Here is an 18,764-nt window from a genome sequence, read left to right on the forward strand (position 1 = left end):
TATGGAAAGTGTTGCGAGTAGAGTGCAAGAATGCATCAATCTTAATGTGCGATGCCTCGCAGGTGGTATTTTTAATTAATACAGGGTGGTCTATAAGTGTTGAAACACCTATTTCAAACACATACAGATGGTATGGTGAAACACTAATGATACAGGGAAAGAAGAAACCAGATGGAATATGTGGCAAACATGGATTTGTCTTTTCATAAATGCAAAGGTGATCATGTGACATGAAAATGGCTAGAATCTCAAGAGAAACCTATTGATATGCTTCATATTTGTGTAACTTTGATCCTAAATGAAACCTATCAATGTGTTTCGCTAGAAATTCTAGCCTATTTTGATGTCACGTGCCCACCTTTTCATTTAAGAAAAATAAGTTTAAACCAAGATGGTGGACTTAAAAATTGATTGAGTTGGTTTTTTAAGTCCAATTTATGCACAGTAAGGCTAATTGAGTCTGGACCTACAGTTTAAAGTAGGATTCGAACCACTATGTGCCTCCACCAGGTATCAAACCTGGGATCACTTGATTACAAGGCGGCGACAGTACCACTGCGCCCCTGTGGACTTAAAAATGACTGCCATGTTGGTCACATAATCCATCAGGTTTCCTTGTATCATGTATTGGTAGGTTTTATTTGTATTTCAACATTCGTGGCTGTGTGGTCTAAGGCGTGAGAGGCTACAGGATGTGTGCTGGTTTGAATATCCTTGGGGGGGAAGCATAACTTTTCTCCTGAGATTTCAGGCAGCATATGGGACTGGTGGTCACCCACCGTCGTAAGGAAATTGGGGAGCTACAAATGAAAACTTACGGCCACACATGCTGACCACACATCACCCCATAATTGGTTGGATGATCGCCCACCTCTGCTGAGGCATGTGGGAGTGAGGCCGGCAGTCAGCAAGTAGGCGTTGGCCCTCAAGGCCTGTTTGTTGCACCCTGTTTTTGGTATTGGTTTTAAATGAGTGTTTAACACTTATGGATCACCTTGTATGTCTAATATTGTTTGATGAAAAACTTCTATCTTGCAATTGACAATACTTTCAATAACTCAGTTAAGGCTAATGAGTAGTCCTGTGAATGAACCAAAAATCGTGACTTCGTTTTGCTCCACCCTGTATATTAAGTATATATGATCCCCAAAGATAGCAGTGGGTAAATTGTCAATCTCTATTTTTGTTCTTTTCCCTTCATTCTTTGTATTTTTATGGAATAAAATTATACTTGTGTGCTGGGCAGAAGTAGTCCTCAGGTTATTTGTGCTTTGTTTCAATTCTTAAATGCAATGTTGCAGAAAACAGAATGAATGAAGATGTTGCTGGACAATTTGCCTACCATTATATTTCCCATTGGCTGTACATGTTTATGTAAAATGTAAAGTACATGTTAAAATGTTGGGTTTCTAGATCAGAGTTATTTAGATGAAATTCAGGGCAATTAGTCAATTCAGTTTTGGTGATTTTTCCTGTATTTGCTCTGGCCATGTTTATACCGAACTACTCACGTCTTTTTATATTGCAGGCTCACTTGGAAGGTGGTGCCAAGAAAGTAGTTATTTCAGCCCCCAGCGCTGATGCTCCAATGTTTGTCATGGGAGTCAACCAAGAGGCCTACGACCCATCGATGAGCATCATCTCCAATGCTTCTTGCACAACCAACTGTCTTGCTCCACTTGCAAAGGTTGTAAATGACAATTTTGGAATCGTGGAGGGCTTGATGACAACTGTCCATGCCATTACTGCTACACAAAAGACTGTCGATGGCCCATCGGGCAAGGTAAGGTTCATAAACAGTTGAAATGGTAAAAATGAAACTGTTTTTCTGTTCTATCTTCCTCCTGCATTGTAAATATGAGGCTGGTTTAGTAAGAAATTGCTCCGATCTGCTTACAGAAGTGCTACCTTGTTTATTCTTATTACCAGCTTCTTACCTGTTCTCACGGTGTGATATCTTTAAAGAATGGTGGGGAAGGATCTTAATTTACACACATGCCGGCTTTGTAGGTGAGTGTACTAAGTGATAGACTTCCATTCTCGTCACCAGAGTTCTCAAGTTAGTCCTAGCCTGGGCACTGTTGTTTTTGTGATTGTTCTTCCTCAATTTCTTCTATACTGTGTACGCTTTTAGAATGAATGTGAGTTCAGCCAGTGCTATTGCGCTGTTGCCAAACTAAGAGCTAGAGGTAGGAAGAGAGAATTCTGTGTGTGTCCAGTATTCAACTATACAGGGTAAGTCAAAATGATGGACCCGATTTCAGACATTTATTCTGTGAAATATAATAAACAAATGTTATTGTGAGACATGTGCTAAGAAAGGTAAACTAAAGTTTTTTTCAAACAAATCACAAGTGTTCTATGTGAGCACCTTGTGTAGCATGCTGAGATTGACCGCAACAACGGCTGCTGTGATGCAGGCACGCAGGTCATCCAATGTTGTTGGAAGTGGTGGTACGTAAACATGATCCTTGACAAAACCCCCCATGAAGAAATCACATGGGTCAAGTCGGGGGAACGAGGTGGCCAATGAAGGAGAGGTCGATCCTCCGGAGATGCACGGCCTATCCAACGTTGTTGCAATTCCTCATTGAGATGGTCCGAACGCTGCCATGGTAGTGCGCAGGAGCACCATCCAATTGGAGAATGAAACCTGCGCTATCCTCTGCAAGCTGTGGAAGGAGCCATAGTTGCAGCATATCAAGAAAAACAAGTCCTGTCACGGTACATTCATGGAAGAGAGAGGGCCCATAAATCTTTTCATGGGAAATGGCACAAAAGGCATTCACTTTGGGAGAATCGTGTTTGTGTTCCACAAATTCATGGGGTTTAGTAGTTCCCCAAATCCTTACGTTGTGTCTATTCACTTTCCCTGAAAGGTGAAAAGTTGCTTCATCACTGTAAATTAACCTCTCAGAGAACCCATCTGTTTCCATTAATACGAGGAAATCAGCACAGAAGGACGTGCGCAAAGCATAATCAGTGTCTTTTAAGGCTTGAACTAGTTGCAAGCAGTAGGGTTTAATTTGTAAACGTTTCCGCAGAACCCGCCAGACAGTTTTCTGTGGAAGTTGAAGTTCTCTCGCTGTCCGGTAGGTGGACTTCTGTGGACTCCGCACGAAACATGTGCACGCTCGTTCCACTGTCTCTTCCCCAGTCGACGGATGGCCAGTTGGTTTTCGTTTACAGATGCAGCCCAAATCTCTGAAATGTTCATACCACTTACGAATAGCCTTCCCCGTAGGTGGTTCTCTCCGATATTTGGTACAGAAATGCCGTTGCACATTAATCGCAGACTTGTTCATATGATAATGAAGCACACAGAAAGATCTCTGTTCTCCAGTCAACGCAATTTTCCTGCTCGCTGCTGACTCCTAGCGGTAGAAAGTGGAAACACTGCGTGGAAACTAAACTTCGAAAGTTAACCTTTCGAAGCGCATGTCTCACAATAACACATGTTTATTAGATTTCACAGAATAAATTTCTGTAATCGGGTCCATCATTTTGACTTACCCTGTATACATTATACACGTACGTAATCCTCTCACAACTGTTCTTTGTGGCGTGCAAGTAAACTATCAAGGGAATAATTTTATACCACCCTTACTAAGAAAGCACTGAACTCAAACTGACTCAGACTTGCAATGTTAGAGAACACCCAAGACAATGAAGGTTCATTGTGTATATTGATATGAATTTAACACCCATAGTTTCCCAAAACACAAGAACTCAGCTGTGTCAGCACGATGGTATTGAAAAAACAGACTGAAGGAAAATGAAAGGGTCATTGAAACGATCGCCTAAAATTTATGCGACTTGGACAGTCAGGTTCAAAATATCCCATCTTGTGATGAACGTTGAAGTGGCGAATTTTATGAAAACTTCTTGGTGCAAGAAAAATACAGAAGACTGTGTTTAGCTTGTGCACCACAGTTTCCTAACTGTACAACGTTGCGCTCCTGCCATTGGCTGGTCACTATGGACAGGCTCTGCGTGGCCCTGCCCGATATTGTTTCTAAAACCATATGTTGTATAATAACCACTCATCCTCATCGTTGCAATTCACCAAAAGCGACTGAAAAACAACAGTGAATAACAGAAATACAGACATACCAGCTGGCCAGAATTAGTTACTCAACTCGGAGCCCTCTGTAGCCTGTTTGAGGCATCGTAGAACTCTGAAATTTGGTGAATCCACTATGCATACCATGGGGAAAAGGATGACAATAAAAATAATAGTTCAATTTTCCACCACTAGGTTGAAATGTGGCACTGTAATAATGAAATCCTTTCGCATGACAATAACCTCGCAGTGCAGCAGCACTATTACTACCGTTCTGATAAAACAACTTCACCAGCAATGCACGTTCTTTCATATTTAATGGCATGGTGATCACTTCCAAACTTTTGTTCAGCACTCACGTTAAGTGATTTAGCGGAGTTGTTATAGAAAGACATTTGTTAGTGGCTGGAAGTTGCGAGAAAATGATCTCTCGTTTATTGCAAAATTGCAAAGTAAAGGCAAATCCATAACCAAAGGTAACCTTTTGTAAACCCATCATGGAAGTAGAGTGCCACATTTCAACCTGGTGGCAGAAAATTGAACTATTTTTTTTTTATCGCCATCCTCTTTCCCATGGTCTGTGTAGTGGATTCACCAAATTTCAGAGTTCTACGATGCCTCAAACAGGCTACAGAGGGCTCTGAGTTGGGTAACTTTAATTCTGGCGACCCGGTATGTTATGCTCGTGATAAGCTGTGGTAAACACATTGCTCTTTTTGTTAATGATTAATTTTGAAAGACACTGGGGTGTGAAGGGTGATTATTTCAGAATGCACCAAATGTCAACCTCACTTCCACTTTTGCAGGCCAACGAGGCTCTGGTACCTAGAACCCCAGCACTGGCTGTTGTGCTTGTTTACACACACCACAAGTGTTTGTGATTGTCTGTTCATCCATTTATGTTCATTGTGATTAGCCGAAAGTGGCAGAAACAAAACTTCAAATAAACAAAGTCAAATGGTAGGGCCTTCATTAACACAAATTTAATCAAGCAAGTCTGCAATATGGAAATACGAAAGTTTACCTACACAATATATCATGTTATTAAATATATATATGTACAGAATTTATGATTTTTATTAATTATTACTTTTTATTTTGTGTATAATACCATTGGCATGGATCTCTGAATGGTCTCTTGAAGTGAAATAGTTCCTTATCAGAGACATAGCTAGAGACTTCACTGCTCAGGTAGAGAATAGATTTTCACTCCTTCTGCACATTTTTTTAGTATGTCTCGATTACGAATGTGGGTTTACTGAAATGTAAACCAAAAGCAAGTGCTGCACTTGGTCCCAACCAAAATTATCCAGAAAGAACTATTGTTTGTTATACCATACATATTGATGAAAATAACTAGATAGTCGAATTGGTTTCAAAATGTAACTCCATTAGTATAAGTTATACATTCAACATGGTTATGCAAAAGTGTACACGACTAAGTGTGTAAAATGACCTGTACATATAATTTGTATTAAAATTGAATAAGAAAATATTTATCTAAAATCTTTGAACCAGGGTTTTTTTTTTCACTATGTTCGCAGCTGATTGTTTGGTATTTGACTCACAAAGTTCTGAATCTGTGCACTACAGACTGTAGTTGTTCCTTTATTCTCTCATCTAATGATTTCATTGTGAAACTTGATTAATTTAACAAAGGTATCGAAATACAATGTAATGTATTTCTGCAATAGTGACTAGGTCGACAATGTCTAAATGTTAAATGTGGTAGTTTCCTTAACTTGGTTTAATGCACATGTTGTCTTTCATTGTAGTTGTGGCGTGACGGCCGTGGGGCAGCCCAGAACATTATTCCTGCCTCGACTGGTGCAGCCAAGGCTGTAGGAAAGGTGATCCCAGCTCTGAATGGAAAACTGACCGGAATGGCTTTCCGTGTACCCGTACATGATGTATCAGTGGTTGATCTGACAGTGAGGTAATTATATACATAATATGTAACTTGTAAAATTGACACTTCTGACATTTCCCATAGGTGTGTGGTGGTCAGATTGGAGCTTTTTTTTTTTACACGTGCCAATGGGAAATGGACCAAATTAAACATTTTCATTGTGTTCTCTTCTAATTATTGTACTCTTCACAATAGGGGTGGAAGAGGTAACCCTTTGTAAAGACCTGGTTAATAAATAAATAAATGTCAACCCATGTACAACACCCTGGACTATGTCTGGACTCTCAGCCAGTACAACCCTTTATAGGACCAGTGCTGTGTGTGTGTGATTGTCCCTTTATTTCGTCCAATCATCTTCATTTTACAATTAGTCAAGACTGACAGAAATGCAATGTAAAATTAAGCAAATCATTAATTCATTCTTCACAATAGGTATGAACTTTTCTCGCATCATGTGTGATATTTTCTGAAAGTGAAACGTGCTACAAAGCCAGAGGTCCTAGGTTTGAACTGTTGGGGGGTTATAAAGCCTCATCCAACAACAGAATTTTGGAACAATTTTAGGGGAATTTTCAGTCCGAACAACACTGGGGGGTGTGTTATGGTGACCTTCGGATAAGGCACAGAAAAGTCAACCTCTTCATGCAGTACATCCCGGTAACTGCATTTGTACAAGGTAACAAGGCACCTGAACCCACAACCACTAGGGCTGTATGTTGTCTTGTTTGTTCTTATGTGGAGTGTGGTATTTCAGTGTGACTACTCACTGGGAATTCTGGTGATTTTTTTTCTCCATAGACTTGAAAAATTGCAACATTGAATTTAAACACATTTCTAAATGCTCTGAGGCAAGTTTTTCACAGTTTAGTTTTTATTTTTATCGAGAAGTTAAAGAAAGCTGCATACAAAATAAAACAGAATTCTCTGCTTGTTTAGTCTCCTTTGTTAGTGTCTTTTGCAGAACAATCTATCTTAATAGATGGAATATTATTGCAACATATCTTGAAGTTGATTAGATAAATTTGTTTGAAATTATATACGAGGCATATTTTTAAAGTAAGTTCTGTTTTGATATTACATAAACACAAGGACACATGTTGTAATAATTGTATTTCTACATGAAAACCTGGGCCTACATCTACTTGTTAACATAATTGCCACATTCATTGTCACTTACCGTATCGTACGACCAGCTTCTGAATGCCATCTTCATAGAAATCGGCTGCCTGATGTGATAACCACTGCTGCACGGACATTTTCACGTCGTCATCTGCGTTAAAGTGCTGACCAGCAAGTGCTTCTTTAAGTGCAGGAACAAGTGAGTCTCTGGGTGCTAGGTCAGGGCTATAGGGAGGATGATCAATTTGTTCCCAACCAAATGATATGCGCTATGTGGACGAGCATTGTTGTGTAGCAATTCGATCCCTTTACTGAGCATGCCGCACCTTTTGTTTTGGATTGCACAACTCTGTTTATTCAAGGTCTCACAATATGTCTCAGCATTTACTGTGTCACCTCAAGGCAAAAAATCCACAAGCAACACCCCCACCTATCCCAAAACACCATGCACATGATTTTTCGGGCTGAAATTGTTTGTTTGAACTTCACTTTCTTGTGTGATGTTGAAAGCCTCCATTCCATGGACTGTTGTTTTGATTCTGGTGTTACGTGAGACACAAATGTCTTGTCACCAGTGACAATTTGCCTCAACAACTGATCACCTTCGGCACTGTACCTCTAGAGGAAAGTCAAAGCATTGGCTAATCGTTTGGTTTTGTGTAACTCAAGACCTCATTTTTGGTACCCACCGTCAGCACAACTTCCGGTAATTTAAGCGTACTGTCACAATTTCATACAGAACACTGTGTGACACTACCAGAAACTCTGTAGATAAAGATGAAATCGTAAAGCATCTGTTTTCGTGCACTTTTTCATCAACATTTTTTGATGTTTTATAGTATGGCATGAGGAACCAAATATATTTTTTTCACGATTTTTTGTGATGACATGTTTTGAGATATTCAAGGTCAAAGGTCACGTGACAAAATTATATTTTTATCGAAAGGTGGGCTTGTTATATATCACTGGAAAGCTTGTTCAATTCCCTGTACAATAAGCTTTATTTTAGCTTAATAGGCAAAATAGTGGCGGAGTTATAGCACATTTAGTATAGCTAAGCAGGCTGAAAAAGGGCAATTTATGCGAACTTGGACCTTGAATAATTTAACAATTACAGGATGCACAAGACTAAAAAATTTCATAGTTACTAAGTTCCATGCATAGTTTCAACTTCCTAAATTTCATGAAAATCGCAGATGGTCAGATTGGAAATTGCACATATCGGTGTTGATTTGTCATGGAAAGACTCATACGTAACGTACCGTAGGGTTGACCTGCATCTAGAATAAACGTAGGACTAACATGCTCGTGCAAGTAAGTACTAGATTACAAATCCACTTGTTGCTCAAAATTTGGCAGTTGGAAAAAGGTATTATCTACTGACTAGCTTGGTTAAACGTGAATTAAACCGTATTTTAATTTTAATCAACGACTGAAAACTTGTAATTTATGTCTGTAAATTTTTGGAATAATAATTCATTAACAGCAATTTAATTCCATGTGCATTCAGGAATATTAACCCCAACGACCCTATGATCTATCTTCAACCAATAACAATCTAATTGAAATACGTATTGGCCAGCCACGTGCATAATTACACCAACCTAATTAAGAATTCCTCAATGTGCACTAGCACCAATTGTTCTACACAGATTTTATAATTATATTTAATGTCGACGCAATAACAATTGAATTAATAATACTCTTTCATAAAAACATCATGCAAAATAACAGTTGCATGAAATTCACTATTATCCTAAGTACACGTTTGTGACGTGCATGTAATGTCGGTCCGCGACTTGCACCATTTAATTCAACCACCCAAATTGGCACTTCCACACACAAACAAGAATTCTGTGCCTTCCTTTTTGCATTATAGCACAAAGCCGAACACGTACCTTGGCTTCAATCATAAATATTCCAAAGTACCCAAACACAAGATAATACTACTGTTACTGGTTACTCGCTGGACATCAATTTACTTAGTCACTGATATCAATTCCTGGACATTAGTACGCATCACCACGAACATCCATTTTTTATCATATGCCAGCAGTACTAGTAACGCTAAACACAATTTGCCTTCCTACTTTCTAACTGTTCACATTTAATAATTTTAGTCGATGAGTTTAGGCACAATGAGTGGTAGCAAAAATAATTTCAAATCCAGTAACTTATGCAACTAATTCATTTTGAAGTTTTAAGGTTTCACACGTAATTGTCTTCAATTACAATCTAACAGACATATTCAGTTCATGAAGCTAAATTTGATATGTGCTCAAATCAAGGCCAACGGTTAGTCAAACCAACGTGTAATTTTAGGTTCTGAATAATTGCAAAATTTGGTGATTTATCACATTGTTCTTAAAGGTTAATTAAGCACCATTTTATACTTCTCTATATCGTTGAAAACATCTTTCAAATACTTTACCACTCCATTGTCCACATCCGGTAGTTCACACTATAAAAGTTTGTTACTGACTGCTACACCCAAGTTGCAAGCAAAATCGAGGAAGTCAACTTTCCAAGATTGCCACAGATGGCGTTACCAAAGGTTGCTGCATGTAGTACATGACTTTACTGAACTATGTGCAACCAGCTTACCCTGAGTTGCGAATGCGTCAGCATAAATTCGAAGTATAAGAGTTGTAGTTGATTTTCAATTGTAATTTATCAAAAAAAAACTAAAGAAAATCACTACACTCATTGCGTGCATCTCCGCTTCAGATGCCGTACCCTTAGCGAATGAAGGCAGTGAGCCTTCAAAATTAATTTTAAACTATTCAATTGTGCAATGCGGAAACACGAAACTTTACATAGGTAATACTTAAACTGTGTTTACCGCATCCATCATGAACAAATTATTATGATTGGTCATACATGTATAGTTTTAACATCAAACTTTAATTGCAGGCTTAGCAAAGAGGCAACATACGATGAGATCAAGCAGAAGATCAAGGAGGCTGCCGATGGACCACTGAAGGGCATTTTGGCATACACTGAAGATGATGTAGTGTCTTCAGATTTCATTGGAGACAACCACTCATCCATATTTGATGCAAAGGCCGGAATCCCATTGAACAAGCAATTTGTGAAGCTCATTGCCTGGTAAGTGTTTTTCTTGGAATGTTTGAAGGGTTTATTAGGGCATTGGTAAACATCTCTTGCAAATATGCCGCAGTCTTATTTGCTTTTTATTCATTCATCCAGTTTGAATAGAACATTTTCCTAATTTACATTTTGAGATTTTCTGGGAACTTAAATCAACATGGAAAAACATCTAACATGGTTCTCCACTGACTTTGGAAAAGTCATGAAAATGAATCTGAGTGAATAAGTCAGGAAATTTTGAAGATATACTCCAAAACTTGGAAAAGACCAGGAAAATCAAACACTTTTTGTAGTTTCCAGAATTTGGTAATGAAAATAAACTTGATTGAATTTATTTTGCCAAAATGACTGGGAACCACACACTCCTGATCTGCCAGCATATGGTTTATCACAGGAAAAAATAGGAAGAGACCCATACTGTGAAATCCTTGCTCTCCCATAACAAAGCTTGCAACCATGGGTAAACTAATCTTTAACCCCTTAAGTGAGGAATTTGTTGAACAAGTTGCTACTGGAAAAGTAGGGTGTTTTTTTCCTTGAAAATGTAGATTTTGTCATCCAACTCTATATACACACTCCGCATTGTGCTGCTGTAGTGCAGAAGGCGTATATATACACTTTGTTTCAACTATATTTGATTTACTGTGGCATTTATAGTCTCACAAACGTTTGGTGAGATAGTTTTAGCTGTAGGAGAAACAAAAAATAGTAACAAGATAGGAAAAAGAATAAGACTAAGCAAATTTTTCCCTTTAGTCTTTTTCATGCATGCATGCATCGGAGGAGCTACTAAGAAAATATTATATTGAAATTGGTTAGATTCTGTGGACTGCAGTATTTTCATCTTTTAACACAACACAAATGCTGAAAACTTATAAAAAGTGTTCAGAAGTTTCGCACAGTCCTCAGGGTCTAGAAGTATAGTGAAACCACAATTTTTAATTTTTCTCAGGTTGAAAAAACTTAAAATGCTGTGAATAGGAAAGTTTTATAACATTTTATTACGTTGGGAATGTTGAAAGTACAACCTTTGTCAGAAAAGTTCCAGGACTGAGCTTGTAAAAAATAATTTACTCAACTTATCAACTTCTGGTCCTAGATCTTGTCAAAATAGTTCCCTTGGCTATCTATACACAACTGCCACCATTTCTGGAGGTCATGGAAGCCAGCAGGGAAGCTTCATCTGTGATGCTTCTCAGCACATCCGTCACAGCCATTTGGATTGCTGCAATATCTAAATGACTCTTCCCTTTCAGCAGCGTTTTCATAGGGGGAAATAAAAAAAAATCAAATGGTGATAGTTCGGGTGAATATGGGAGATGTGGTAGAGCAGGAATACGATGCTTGGCCAGATATTCCTGGACTGATAAAGCAGTATGGTGCCTTGCATTGTTGTGCAATAAGAACCACTGCCTATAGATGGACCACAAGGAGAAAAACCTTGGACAAAAAGTCCCCGCACAGGTTTCCATTCTTCCCTTCAGCTCGGGCCATAAGGAAGCATGGTCCACTCTCCCCCTCCCCTCTTCGCGGGAGTACAGTGCTCAGGAGTTGCGGGTCTGCGCAGGTTGTTTTGCTTGTGGTTCCACTATAGATGCCAACAAATCAGGACTGCGCTGCCGAATTGCTTGATACAAACGTTTCAGGACGTTTATTGTTTATTGGTTTATTGTTTGTCCTTCAGGCAGATATTCATGGTGCATCAAACCTTTGCATAAAAAAATGTGATGTAACATTGTTTTTGTCACTCTGGGATAGTCTTGCACTAAATCTCTGCCTTCCCGAAACCTTTTGTGCTATTCAAAGACATGGCTTCTCGATAATGCCTCCTCATCATATGCTTGCTGTATGATATTCCATGTTTCACTAGGAGTTTTCCTAGCTTAACGTAGAACTTAATGTTAACACTGTTCGGAATCCACGTCTATCACGTCACTCGTGTAACTTCCAATTAAATGCTCCAACAAGCTGAAACACTTCCAAGGCCATGTCTATTCAGAACACATATCAGGTGACTGAGTAACACCAATTTCTTGTGTTTGAATATCACAGGTAATGAATTTAAAAAATCAGTCCTGGAACTTTTCTGATTAAGATTTTATAATGTAGAAAAATATGAAATCAGGGTTCCACTGTACTTACATCAGGAGAAATGAAATGTTCTGTATACTAAAAAAACTAAATATGCTGACCAAGGCAGTAATTTATTTTATTAAAAAACATAAACTAACGTAACGTTTCAACCTTCTAGCAAGGTCTTCTTCAGACTCTGTATCAAGTATAAAAGTAACCAGATACAGCAAGAAGGGTAATATATATACACAAACATTACTCCCTCCAGACTATTTAGAAAGTTGTTTGGAACTTTCTAGCAGATGACTTTCACTTTCCAACTTTACTTTCACCTAAAAAGCTAAACACTTCCATATAGAATGTGGTTGGACTTTTTAATCTCACGCTCTTTTCCCTTCATTTTTCTTCCTTCTCCTCTCCTCTTTTTCTCTTGTCCTTTCCACTCTTTCCAACATCTTCTTCCATTCTTTGTTTAACTTCAGTCCCCCATTCCAGTTCATTGTGTCTTCTTCGCCTTTCTTCTCTATTTCCTTGGCTTCCTTCCATTTTCTCACTAGCATTCTCTTCTCCCTTCCTATCTGCTTAGCCTCATCCCACTCTATGTCATGTCCTGTTTCTCTCGTGTGTTTAAATATTGCATTTCTCTCTCTCTTAAGTCGTACATCATCCCTATGTTGTTTCAACCTGTCTTTCAGCCTTTTTTTTCGTTTCTCCTATGTACACACTCTGACATTCTTTACATTTTACTTCGTAGATAATCCCTTCTTCCTCTTCTCTGTTTTCCTTTTTCTTGTTAGCATTCCTCGCTATTCCTAAGATGCTTCTTCCTCCCTTCCTGTAAGTTTTAATTCCTGCTTTCCTAAGCACTTTGCATATCTTTTCTGTGGTCTTCCCCATACTCCTTATTCCAAACCTTCTCTCCTCTTTTTCTTTCTCTTCCAATTCTCCCCTGCCCGTTTTCTTACTTCTTCTGTTTATGTCCAGTCTATCCTGCTTCTCATAGCCATTCTTTTCCAGCTGTTTCCATAGGCTATTTATTTTGCCTTCTTTTTCACATTCTTTCATGCATATTTTCTTGATTCTGTCCTCCATATTCTTTATAAAATTTATTTTTGTCACCTCACTTACATCACTTCTTTTGTGGCAGAATACCCCTGCTGCACACTTCTTCTGATGCCAATCGGTTTCAATTTCTTGTCCTCTTTTCCTTTTCATCAATATATCTAGATAGCTTAACTTGTCTTCTTCTATTTCAAGTTCCAATAATATCCCTCTTTCTTCATCTTGAATTTCTTTGGCAAAAATGTCAAGCTGCCTCTTCGTTCCCTTCCATATGCCAAAACAGTCGTCCACATATCTGCAAAACAGAATCATTTTGTCACCTCCCTTTTCTATCACTTTCTTTTCCCATTCATTCATAACCAATTCAGCCAATGCTGGGCTTAGACTGGAACCTATATTTAGTCCTTCACTCATGAACATTATTTTATCTCCCATTATACTGTAACCGTTATTCTAAATGGTTTCCAGCGCCTTCACTACCCTTTCACTATCCCATTCTCCTATAATTTCTTGTCCCATTCTCTTTTTAATAATGTCCAAAACGTGTCCCCTCTTGATGCTCGGGAACATACTTTTCACGTCTAAGCTAAACATTGTCGTCTTCATCTCATTTAACTTAAGTCCTTTTATGAGGTCTACTACTTGTTCACTGTTCTTAACTGCTCTGCTTTCTTGCTGTGTTACTAACACTTCAATAACTTTCTTTAATTTCTTTTCTAAGGGTTCCAAAATATTGTTTCTGCAGTTCATTACTGGTCTTAACTTTATCTCCTCTTTGTGTATCTTTGGAAAGCCTTTCAAACTTGGTAGTCTTCCTGTCTCCTTTATGCATTTCTTGAATCCACTCCTCCTACAGTCTTTAATGATTCTTTCTTTTATAGTTTGTTCTTCACCTGTTCCACAAATCTCCTCATATCCATTTTCTTTTAGGTCTTCAAACTTCCTCTCGTGCCATTCTTTTTCCATCACCACAATTGCTCCACCTTTATCTGCCTGCTCTATCACCACATCATTTCTTGTTTTGATTTTCTTCATCCCTTCCCTTTCTTCTTGACTCAAATTATCTACTTTTCCTTGTTTTCCCATTTCTTTCTTCAGTATGGCTGCTGTTCTTCTTCTAATCTTGTCTCTTTCTGGTTCTTCTTTTATATGGAGCACTGCTTCTTCAATGTCATATATAACTTCCTCATAATCTACATTTCTTTCTTTAACTTTAAAACCTCTGCCTAGTTTTAAAAAAGCTTCCTCTTCTTTTGTTAGATCTACATTCCCTATTACCACAACTCTTCTTCTGGTATCCTCTTCTTCTTCCTCTTCTCCTCTTTCTTCTTTCCATCCTAGTCCCTCTCCTTTCTTCTTCAATTTTATTTTCATTTTCTCTCTAAATTTCTCCTGCCAGATTTTCTGGAGGGAGTAATGTTTGTGTATATATATTACCCTTCTTGCTGTATCTGGTTACTTTTGTACTTGATACAGAGTCTGAAGAAGACCTTGCTAGAAGGTTGAAACGTTACGTTAGTTTGTTTTTTAATAAAATAAATTACTGCCTTGGTCAGCATATTTAGTTTTTCATAATCATGGAAACAAGGCTTAATGGAGTTCTGTATACTGTGTGTCCTTAAATTGCACCCCCAAATCTGATTTCCTTGCATTCAGTTTGAAAACTAACCTTTAGTTTTTCTAGTTCAGACTAAGAATTTATTACTTCATTACTTGTTTGAACTTTAAAAATTTAGATTTGCAGTTTATAACATTTTCATGTTAAAAAATATTGTAATGTTGTAGGTAATTTTGTTCCGGTATGTTCTGCATAAATTTCATTGCAGCGCATATGTGTAGGTAGACGGGAACTTTGTATCTTAGCAGATGTATAGATATGTTGCTTTTTTTTCTCTCTCATTGTTGAGCATAAGTAATGTACCTGAACTAGCACAATGCAATAAAATCGTGTAAGAACCAGAGGAACGTAACTCCAAAAATGCTGTTCTGGTTTTTAACGTCTTACATTGAAGATCTTTATTTGGAAGAATTAGTAATACATTGGTCTGACTCGAAATGGTACTCTTCAAAGTTAGTAGATACATTAAAAAAAAAAAATTTGGGAGTTACGTTTCTCTTGTTCTCACATGAAGAAATAAACTCTTAATGCTCATCACCCAATAGATCAGATGGAGCATAGCAACATACAGTGATGAGAATACTTGAGACAACATTTGGAGATATTCTGATGACCACCATGTTCCTGCATATACTATGTGCATTGTATTCATTCTGTGCATATAGTAATATACCAGCTTTGTGGTTTTAATGCTGTTGCACCGTGCTGTTTGATCATTTGGACAATGAACCTAAATTTAGTGTTTAATATATTATGCATTTGATTTTGCATAATGTCACTACAAAATATGCAGAATTGGCCATATTATTGGACTCGTTAGTTGAGAAAATTAAACTCAGATTAACTCACTTTATGTAGAGTAATTTGACAGATTTAATGTTTTGTGATACACACTGCATTGTTGTACACTGCAAGTACTGTGAGTACTTCGTATGATCACCTTTGGCTCTTTTTGAGCCCATTTTAATCGTTGTTTTGGTACAATTCCTTTTCACTCTTTTTTTCTAAACTTCAAACCACATGATTTATGAAATTACGCGATGCTCTGAAGATACAAATAAAGAACAGGCTTACAACAACCAGAATTAATATTATTTCCTTTGTTGTAACTAAAAAAATAGTATAAATAACATGGTAAACAATGTACGTATTGTTCCAGGCATTTTTTCAGATATGCATAGTCATGCTGCCACCTATTCTTGGGACACAGTCAAAGAAAGGATTGTGGGAAACTAGATTATATTGAAGCAGACAAAACAGTCCAATCCCATAAAACATTATAACAATAGTCATATATATTTAGTTAGAACACTTTCAAAACAAGGAAATGTGCTTTTTTACAACGAGTCCAATAATTTGGCTAATACTGTATATTATGCACCTCACGCTTTTCAAAATCTGCAATTTCAATTTTGCTTTTGTCAAAACAAAGCTTGCATCATTAGTGATCATGCTTGCATATTTTTTCTAACAGTTTGTAATTTTGTTTCAGGTACGACAATGAATATGGCTACTCCAACAGGGTAGTTGACCTCATCAAATACATACAGACCAGAGGCTAAGTAGATAATGCTCCTATGGATTTGTTCCTGTGTAACAAGTTTCTCAACTGCAGTTTGAGTGCACTTGAGGCATTAGCAAAGTCAACGTTTTGTGGAGATCTACCAATTGGAAAAAAGTTCTACTGTTGCGCCTGTCTAGTGTTGCTAGTTTAAATGTTGTCAATTCAGTACAGAAATAAGTGTAAATTATGCTGATGTATGGTAGTTCCCCATAAAATAAAATGAATTCCACAAATGGTTTAAACTTTAAATGTATTTTCCTCAACACTCAAACTTTATTAATATTAATCTGATTTTTGTCCACATAACGCACAGGTAGTGTCCGAAAGGTGCAAGATCGTACTTCATAGCAGACATCCTCTGAGAATGGTCTCGCAGTTCAGTCTTGAAGCTTTGGTCTGGAAGTGAGTGTCTTTTGAATTGCACTTCGACTGCAGCGCCAAATACGATCAGTAGATAAAACTAAGAGCATGTTGTTTTTCCTACGTTATAAACACTTATTTTTCATCATAGAATTTACATAGTATTATAATATTTTTTTTATGTTTAAATTTCCACATGTTACAATAAGTTCAACCAACATCTGGCAGACTTTTGACTAAAGTGATTTCAAACAAATGAACATCAAGTGCAAGAGTCAAATATTCAAGCCGGGAACTATGCATGCTCCGTGCTATGGTCTCAATTGCTTGTTTAATTGGCACTTTCGAACTGCACTAGGTGACATCACTTCCGACAAGACCATACTTCAAGCCTGCTTCTTTGACATTTCAGACAGCCATAAATAGCAAGATAAACATACTTTAAAATTGTGTCTAAAGCTTGGATGCAAAGTGTTTTATTGTTCGGTTTGTGTTGTGGACAAAAATGTCTTTGCCAACATGTGGTGCAAGGAGTTTTTATTCAATCAATCGTCATCTTGGGTTACAGCCATGGCATCAGTAAATCCAATGCTTCAAGTGCGTATGTTGCTCTCATCAGGGAATGTTAGTTGGAGACAAAGTACATAAGGTAAAATATGTGTGTATGAAGAGGCATATCTTATACAGTAGGTGCAGTCTAGTTTGGCTTCGGTTGGTTTGGCCCACCCCCCGCCACCTTGCCAGCGACAAGTCACCACTTGTTTGTCTATCACTGGAAACTATTGTGCTGTACAGATCAGTCGTCTACAGCTCTTGCTATAGTGCGGACTTACTGCTAGAGTTTGTTTTTTCATCTGTATGTACCGTTCTGTGCACTGCATTGTTTTGTGTGTACGGGTACTATTGGAAAATGAGTGCTAAACTGAGACGTACATTTGTAACTATGGAACAAAGTATTTGTAACTATCTTAAGGTCGGTAAATGTACAGTTAATGACTGGCGCAAAAATAGAAAATACATTGAGAGTGGTTTAAACTACCATGTAACTAATTTTAATGTATGGCCGTACAGTTTATAGGATTTATTGGTAGTCTTTGCATTACTTCGGTTTGTTCGGCCTACGGTTCGGTACCGAGGTGGCTGAACTAGAGGGTGCCTACTGTACTCTTGTTTTGTGATTGGTTCATTTTGGATGTTATTTGCAGATGTCATGCTTGTATGTAGAAGTGGATTCCTTGCATAATTAGGTTGGAATCCACATCCCTGTTAAAGTTCATGCTTCGGTCTCGGTAATGAGCACAACAATTCAATTCAACAATTTTGGTGTCTGCAAATAAAATTTACCTTCAGTGATTGTGTGCTTTTCTAGTCGCTATACTTTCTGGTTGGAACAGTCTGATGCAGCTTTGATATTAATTTAGTCTGTTCAATGGTTCATCCTGTATGTCCTATATATAGTTGCAGCAATGCCAAAACCATGATGTGCTAATCTTACTTTGACATAAAAGCATTTTAATGTTAAATTTCCTGAGGGGGAAAAACAGGTTTTATATTTGCATAGTAAAATGTGTACCTACAGATTGTTTTATTAGGTGTGTCAGGTTCACAAGCTATGCAGTATCAGGGTGGCTACTCTAGGACCATGATAAAATTCAATTCCCGGTTTTCAAGGCAAACTTTCCAAAAAATTCAAGCAGATGTATTCTCTATTTCAACCTTACGTATTACCGCCTCTCAACATCCACACACAAATATCTTCATAATATAAAGGATCTATGTGATTCGAACATCCAAAAATTATAATTCAATTAAACTGTATACGTAATATAATTAAAATATTTAATTGAAGGTGCCGAGTTTCTATTTACAATCGGAGGCGCAACGA

At 37.7% G+C, this 18,764-nt stretch overlaps 1 protein-coding gene across 2 annotated transcripts in view; it reads left to right on the forward strand.

Annotated features, from left to right (window-relative positions):
• Window positions 1-16,752, forward strand: part of LOC145996054 (glyceraldehyde-3-phosphate dehydrogenase-like) — a 54,396-nt gene extending 37,644 nt beyond the window's left edge. For both annotated transcript variants that reach the window (XM_083132269.1, XM_083132268.1), the window contains exons 5-8: window positions 1,529-1,783; window positions 5,839-5,999; window positions 10,005-10,199; window positions 16,448-16,752. In XM_083132269.1, the coding sequence (XP_082988395.1) occupies window positions 1,529-1,783; window positions 5,839-5,999; window positions 10,005-10,199; window positions 16,448-16,517 (681 nt within the window). In that variant the 3' untranslated portion in view covers window positions 16,518-16,752. The remainder of the gene's footprint in view (window positions 1-1,528; window positions 1,784-5,838; window positions 6,000-10,004; window positions 10,200-16,447) is intronic.
• Window positions 16,753-18,764: the final 2,012 nt, after the last annotated feature.

The sequence above is a fragment of the Lepisma saccharinum genome, chromosome 12, assembly GCF_977018435.1.
Source record: "Lepisma saccharinum chromosome 12, izLepSacc3.1, whole genome shotgun sequence".
Lineage (NCBI taxonomy): Eukaryota > Metazoa > Arthropoda > Insecta > Zygentoma > Lepismatidae > Lepisma > Lepisma saccharinum.